Source organism: Condylura cristata, unplaced genomic scaffold (assembly GCF_000260355.1).
Source record: "Condylura cristata isolate star-nosed mole 26May11 unplaced genomic scaffold, ConCri1.0 scaffold00004, whole genome shotgun sequence".
NCBI lineage: Eukaryota > Metazoa > Chordata > Mammalia > Eulipotyphla > Talpidae > Condylura > Condylura cristata.
In genome coordinates this window covers 62,765,704-62,773,619 of record NW_004567105.1, presented here as the reverse complement: position 1 = coordinate 62,773,619, position 7,916 = coordinate 62,765,704, and the positions used below count along the sequence as shown (strand labels likewise).

The window sequence follows — 7,916 nt, the reverse complement described above, 5'->3', positions numbered from 1 at the left end:
AAACCAGAGATGTTGAGAGAGAACTTACAGTCTGAGGGAACTGTGAGAACCAGGGCTCCTCAGACCCATCTCACCCCCAGGATGTCCATCAGGAAAGGAAACACGTTCACTAGTGGGATAAAGGCCTATTAGGAAGAGCCTGGCTGAGTGACTTTTTCACTTTCTTACTGGAGACTCCTGACCCATATATAGGGAAGATTTTCTCTCAGGAAATAAAATAAAGTTCTTAGATAAGCACTAAACCAAACTAGAAAGTTATTTTATCCTGTCCCTGCATATAAGACAATGAATTGAAACCAAGTGTTCTGTAAAGATGCCTTTCAAGGCTGTTCCTCCCAACAGGCAGGCCATTGTGTGTTCTTTTGGCTGGGTCCCAGCCTTGGGACAGTTGCTGGAGCTCTGGGCAGGTGGTTTAGCAGGCAGGTGTTGCTGGGCTCTTGTCCTTCAAGGCACTGGTCATAAATCCTTATTTTCTATGTGACTGCTGGAGGCCCATCATAGTTTTCAAGTAATTGTGCTGGACATAGAAACGGGGAGAAACAGTGTTTGGTTAAAGGGCATGAACTTAACAAGGACTCAGAAACCATACCACACGCATTCAGTCCATCAATCTTCCTGCAATTATCACAATTTGGGCTCTGACTAGCCCCCCTTGAGCCCTTGACAACTACCATCTTACTTTCTGTCAGCGATGTTGACTATTGTAAGTGGAATCATTTATTTGTCTCTTTGTGACTGAGTTATGTCACTTAGTAGCTGCCACTTTACAGCCCCATCAACAGTGTGGGGAGAGGGGGGTGGTCCCAATCACTCCAGAGGATTCCAATTTCTGCCTATCCACAGCTACACTTGTTACACTGTTTTGTTTTGTTTTGTTTTGTTTTGTTTTGTTTTTTCAGGGTAATCACCCATAAGTCTATATGCTATTTCACTGTAGTTTTTGATTGGCATTTCCCTAATGATGATGAGCATCATCTCATGTGCTTACTGCCCATGTATATCTTCTTTGGAGAAATGTTTAAGTCCATTGCACTTTTTTTTTTTAACCTAGGTTGTTTGTGTTTTGATTGCTGAGTTTTAGGAATTCTCTATATAGCCTGGATATTAATCCCTTATCAAATTGGAGTTCTTGAAGCATATTAAAGCTGTTCCTGGGTTGGAAAGGACCCGTGGAAACTAGAAATTGAGAGTGAGGGTAGGGAGAATAGATAGGAGAAGAGCAGACTTTAGGGAGCAGCTAAGGCTAGGCCTTCTTCCCACAGCTGATTGCTAGGACCTGTTTTGCAAAGTGTAGTCCTGGATTAGCAGCACTGACATCATCTGAGCACTTATCAGAAATGCAGAATCTGAGGATCCACCCTAGACCTGCAGCACCTGCAGAATCTACTTTCTAACAGACCTTCTGATGACTTATACGCTCAGACAGCATAGGTTGAGCTCCTTCCAGCTGCCATGGCTAGTAAGGGTGTCAGCTTAACTATAACTGTAAAGAATGAACTCAGTCAGGGATTTCTAATTATGACACAGAATCTAGAAACCAAAAAGGAAAGAAAAATAAATGTGCTTTCATAAAAATCAGTAAGACAATTACCAAAAAAGGGCCTCCCTGGTGACACTGGTTAAAGTCTCAGCAATATCAAGCTATCGCCAGCCACAATAACATGAGTTCAGTCCCAGTCCAGAGAGGTGACCCACATGGCTCAGCATACCTCTCCTATTTCACCCACTGCTCCCCTCAGCAGTGTATTTCAGTTGACCTGCCTGTTCTGCTCCCCATTCTGTCTCTGGTAATCCTCTCATTCCACACATCTCTGGCCTACACCCCAGTTCGCATATGCATAAATAAATAAATCTGTAAAGAAGAAATTGCCCCCCCAAAAAGGGATAATGACAAAATGGAAAAGTATTTGCAGTTCATAAAGTGCTGATTTCCTCAATATATAGCCAGTTCCTACACATGAACAAGAAAATACCAATTACCAATAAAGAGTGGGTAAGAATATGAGGAGATTACAGGAAAATAAATTACAATATCTTTAAACATTTGAAAAGAAACTTTACTCCACTGGTAGTCCCTTTAATTTGCACTGAGTTTAAAGTTTCACGGAGACAATTTTTCACCTTTCAGATTAAAAATATAAAAGTAGAATGATACATGTGGGTGAGAGTATAGAGGAACAATGTATGCTGCTGTGGGGTCCAGCTCTAATCAGGCCATTTGGCACCATCAAAAATTGCAGATGTCCTTCTGACCAAGAAATTAATTTCTACAAACTTGCCTTTCATATATTCACCTTTGTGAATTTGCATTCACACAAATTATCAAGTTCTCACAGAAATATTTATAATAGTGAAAAAATGGAACCTCCTAAATATCCCTCATCTTATCCCTTGAATACATTTTGATGCATCCTCCAACTATTACACAACTGTCAAAAAGAACATAGAAGCACCTGTGGGCTGAGATGGAGCGATCTTCAGGATGTACTGTTAAGTGGGAAAAGGAAGTGGAGGACAATATGTAGGGGAACACTAGAAACAAGTGACGGGTTCTCACAGAGGGGGTTGGGAGCAGGTACTTATACTTTGAAGTTCTGTTTAAACAATGTATCCCCTGTAAAATGTACAAAAATGTAAATAAGTACCACAAAACATGCTTTCAAAAGATTGAGCTCACTTAGAGAATCACCCCACTTGCAAGTCCTCTGTGTTTGGCTCCACACTGGGCCTCCACTCCAGCTCACAGCCAACTCCATATCTAGCCTTGCCTTTGCTGCATGTGGTCCTCTGTCCCCAGGCACCTCTGGAGAGGACCTCTGTGATGGACAGTGTCCTCAGAGGATTACCAGACTCTATCTTGGGTTGTGAGTCAAACAAGGGTCAGCTTAGCATTCATCAGCCATATCCAGGGCTAGCCACGGTCTGTGGTCACAAACCCCTGTTGGTTCAAGCCTAATACCAGGACCTTGGAGTTGCGGAAGACACCCACTGATTTTTAGTCTCTCCAGGCTGGCACAGTCTTCCTTCTGTTCTCTAAAGTGGGGAATATGATCCTGGACGCCCCAATATAAGGTCCCTGAAGCATTGTCCTCTTAGAGACATGAACCCCTTCATTACCTTCTGCTCTGTCTTTACTTTGGCATTGTAGAAGGAGACAGAATCAGGGCCCTCGGGAAGCATGGTCTGCTGTAGCTGGCTGAACTTGTCCTGGTCATCTTCTCCCTAGGAGAGGCCCAACTCAGCACAGTCCCTTCAGTTTGGCAGTGTCAGGATGCAGCCTGCCAGGGCCTATGGTGGGCATCAAGGCAGCTACTTACTGGGTTCGCAAATCTCCACCCAGAGAAGCTCAAACTGCCCCGCTGTGCTTGCCACTGTCATCACAGGTGCCTTTTAACTGCCATCTAGGAAAGGATGAGCCACCCCAGAAGGGTGGTAGCAGCAAGAGATGTTTTCTGTGTCCCCATCTTTGATAGCTAGAGAGAAAACTACCTGCCCACCTGCCCAGGCCTGCCCAGGAGAGGCTGCACGCAGTCCTGACACTGCTACACTTGTGGAGAGAAAAGAATAAGAGTCACTGGCTGATTTCCCATGCTTAACCTGCCCTACTGTCCTCATTCCTGCCCTATACCACTCACCAGAGACACGATCCTGCTAACAGGCACCATGCCTGGGCGGATGCTGCCACCTGGCTTCAGTGCCACCTGTACGTCCTCAGGAATGAAGAAGGACTCATTGTACCAGATGTCAAATTCTGCAAGGAGACAGGGAGATGGCAGTGAGGTGTGCGAGAGTCCTTGAGGAAGAAGGTCAGGGCACAGTGTGCCTGTCTGCCTGTTTTGTACCTGATACCATGACTTGCTTTGTTCACTTCCTGCTCCAGGATCTCACCCTGTCTCTGTCTCCTCCCACCCTCAGAGTCCTGGAAGCCACATATTTGAAGCCCCAGCCTGGCCCCTGCCTCTGCAGAAAGAGATTCTGAAGTCACATCTAGACCCCAAGATTTGACTCTGCCCTGTGCCGCCTAGGATCTGAGGTGGCCAGTCAGCCCTCCCAAATGGCATACCTGTGAGTAGGCGGTGGCGACACTGATCCACCAGGTGCTGACAGTACTGGATTTCAGCCCTGAGGTCTCTCAGGTCTTGGTACTCAGCGCGGTACTGCTTCTTAAGATCTTTGAGCTTCAGGATCAGTAGGAATTCCTCCTCATCAATGATCATCAGCCCTTTGTTCTCATACTCACCTACAGGGTGGAGAGATTAGAAAATGTTCACCTGGGGTGGAGGGGAGAAGACATAGTGGAGAGAGTGATGGCAAAGCATAAACACTGGAGACCAGAGGACAGACTTGGGCTTGGCATGGCGGTGAGCAAAGTACAAGGAGGCTGCCTGCCGACTTTTGTCGTATGGAGAGGGAACTCAGATCGAAGATCCCTTCCTGATGTTTTTAGGACAAACAGGAGGGAGGACAGAGGAGAGGATAGAGAGGGCCCATGTTCCCTGCTTATTTTGATTTTATACCTCATCAGCTAAAGACATTCAATCCAGGAAGAACCTCTATTACAATGTTTCCTTTTCTGTAAATTATGTCCATGAACTGTTTTTACTGGCTAGTAACACCAGTCACTTGGGCAAGTGATATAATCTATAACAGTGGATGTAAATTCACATTTCAAATTGTCTTATTGAAGATTTCAGCCTTCTTGTTCGGATCAGAGATCTGTATCATGCTGACTGACTATCTCAGGGCTCCAGGAGGGCAGGAGTAAGCTGTGCTATAGCTATCTCCTCCATTCTTGAGCTCTTTGCAGACTTTTTAAGGTCTGTCAGTTTGATACAGGTTCTGGGGTTAAGACATAATTACCGGCTGAGGAGTCACTCACCCAGCTGCCTGCGCACTGCCACAGCACCTTGAAATCTCAGCAAAGGTGTGCGGTGAACTTCCCCACTCTGGGGTGTGGGGCTTCCATGCCAAGAGTCCTGCAAAGGGAGTCCTGCCTGTGACTAGGTGTATGGCTGGTATGCACCAGGCACTCCCAGGTGCTGGAGGGAAATGTCAGCACTTGCACTGATGTTTACTGGAGAAAGTTAGACACGTGTCATGTCACTGACACCATTAATGGAGAGGCAGGACCCTTACTCAAGGATTATAGAGGAAGGATGTGCAGAGTCACCCACCCCTTCGTTATCTTCAAGGAAATAAAAATTTAAGTTGAACTTAAGATGAGCTTTCATTTTTCTCCTAGGAACACTAATATTCCAAATTCACTGACCTTTATAGGCTAATTAGTGTTTTCAGTTAACATAGCAGGTATTTTTAAAAATGAGTAAGTGTACTTGATCCTTTCCTCAAGATAAATACATTTTATTTGACATTTTAGCAGCCAATGAGAAAAAAACTGCTTGGAGGTGAGAGGGGTTAAAAGAAAAAAAAAATTAGTTGATTGACAGGTAAAATTTTAAATATTTTAAAATATTTTTTATTTCCCTCTTATCCTTCAAAACTACCCATTTACAGATATATTTAGGAATAAATGATATGTCAACATTGCATGCATATGTACTTTTTAAAATATGTAAAAATGAAATATAGCATAGCATATTCAAAGACTATGGGCAGAAGAATGAGTGTTAGGTCCTGTGAAACCATCACTATATTGCCCCTGAAGGCCATAGTTAGAGGCATGTCTGAGCTACTACCACCAGCCTTCCCCTATTTTCCAGAGCTGGGAGGGCTCTGCCCTTTGATGTAGTTGGTCAGTGGATAATGGTTGGCCTGTGGTATGAACAGAGTGGCCCCAACAATTTGGAAATAAGTTGCCCTCTGAGAATTAAGTGAATGAACTGTACCCCCTATGAATGATTCACCTGACCTGAAAAAATAAACCCAAGTGATATCTGGAGATGCCCAGGTAATTGCTGAAATCATCCATGGAAGATGGTCGTGGTTGGGATGGTCACTCTTTAAAATGCAGGCTCTGGGTGCTGGTCCAAATCTGAGTCAGTACCCAGATCCCACTCATCTCCCAGATGAGTCCTCTGCTTGTTCAAGCATGAGGGTCCGTGGCCAACACTGCAAGCATAGGCAGTGTCTACACTGGGAGAAGGGTACAACAGGGTCAGCGTAAGCAGTGGGCACTCTCTCTGCTCTCTGAGCTGGGCCTTCCCCACCACCTGCTTTGAAAACAAGAGTTTTCCAGCTAGCACAGGCGTCAGGGGTTTAGGATGAGGCACAGTCTCAGTGATAGAAATGTGGTATCCACATTTTCATCTCTCCTTGGTTTTTCATGGTCTCCACCAACACCCCAGCACAATCAGAACACCCTTTGAGGACTTGAGATCCCGGGAGGGGAGGGGGTTGTTGCCAGCAGCCCATTTCTGTGGGGAAGATGCCAAAGACCTATTTCTACATGTATATCAGGTGGACGCTTGGATCTGAGCCTGAGATTACACAGGCAGAAGCTGACTGTCAGAGGACAACTCTGGCTCCCCAAGGCTGACTAGAGCCAAGTGATCACCCAGGGAAGAGAGATGTACCTCAGCATCCACTCATCTCAGTCCTCCTGTGCCCAAGGATACTCCATTTGGAGCTATCTACCACTATCTACCACTGTCCCCTTGTCTCTTCCCATTCCATTTACCTTGTTTCTCCCGAAGTGACTTCTGGAAATTTAGTGCCTCCTTGGTCACGTCCATTTCCCGTTTGATGGCATTAATTCGCTGTGTGGTCTCACTGGCCCTTTTCCTCCGCTCATTCAAGATGGATTTGTTTTCTTTGAAAATGCGGTTGATCTCACTACCTCGCTCATTCTTAAAGTCCTCAAAGGCCACAGGCTTGGAGGGTGGGGTGTTGGGCCTGAAGACAGGGAGCAGGAGAAATGAGTTCTTGAGTCACCAGGCATTTCGTCTTCACTCCCTCGGGCCTCTGTGCATAGGACACCCTCCCAGGAACCACCTGCCCAGAGAGGAGCTCAGCTCATGTAGGAATCATACCCTCATTTCTGTTTCACTCAGCCCACAAGGACACAGGACCATTTGGAGAGTGAAGAAAGAAGGGAAACGTTTAAAAATCAGGAAAACACGAAAGCACTCATTACCTATTGGCACACTTTGGTGTATCTCCTTTACAAATTTGACAAACTTTGAACTGTTCGAGGTCAAGCAGTATATGTTATTTTACATTTTCAAAAGGTTAAAGTTTCATAATATTTCAGTGTTATGCCATTTCATGCTACTAAAAGCTCTTTACCAACACCAGTGAATGGGGTACAAGATGAAGTGTTGAGGCAGGGAGAAGTGGGCTGTGTGCAACTACTCTGAAATGCATCCAAAACCTAGATAAAGGGAGGGAGAGAGTGATGGACACATGATGAAATAAGTATTAACATGTTACCTGTAGAATCAAGGGTATTCCCGGGCCTCCCTGATGGTGCAGGGGGTAAGTCTTAGCACTATGAAGCTAGCCACAGCCACTGCAGCACAAGTTCAATCCCTGGGCAGAGACGTGACCCACATGGTACAGCAGACCTCTCCATTCTCACCTGCTGCTCCTCTCAGCAGTATATTCCATAAAGCGACTTGTTCTGCTCCCTTCTCTGTCTCTGGTGAATCCTCTCACCCCTCCACACCTCTAGCCTATACCCCAGCTCTTGTATGCACAAACACATCTTTAAAAAATAAAAAGAGTATGCAATTTTATCAGCTTCTCTGAATGCTTAAAAATGTTTGGAATGGGGAAGGATTTTTTTATACACAACCCCATAATTCCAGGGGCAGAAAGACCATTGTGTCTCCTAATGTTGGCTATTGAAGGTTTTTTTGTTTTTTTTTTTTAAAGATTTATTTATTTATTCATACAGAATTAGGATACAGGCCAGAGATGCGGAGGGTGAGAGGATTCACCAGGGACAGAGTGGGGAG

At 45.1% G+C, this 7,916-nt stretch overlaps 1 protein-coding gene across 1 annotated transcript in view; it reads right to left on the bottom strand.

The window, feature by feature from the left end:
- Positions 1–276: 276 nt before the first annotated feature.
- The window catches only part of KIF9 (kinesin family member 9), a 38,600-nt gene continuing 30,960 nt past the window's right edge, over positions 277–7,916 (bottom strand). Inside the window, exons 17-21 of the mRNA XM_004676232.2 lie at positions 6,638–6,852; positions 4,064–4,240; positions 3,636–3,751; positions 3,118–3,222; positions 277–517 (exon numbers count right to left, since the gene is read on the bottom strand). Of these exons, the coding sequence (XP_004676289.2) occupies positions 467–517; positions 3,118–3,222; positions 3,636–3,751; positions 4,064–4,240; positions 6,638–6,852 (664 nt within the window). The 3' untranslated portion in view covers positions 277–466. The remainder of the gene's footprint in view (positions 518–3,117; positions 3,223–3,635; positions 3,752–4,063; positions 4,241–6,637; positions 6,853–7,916) is intronic.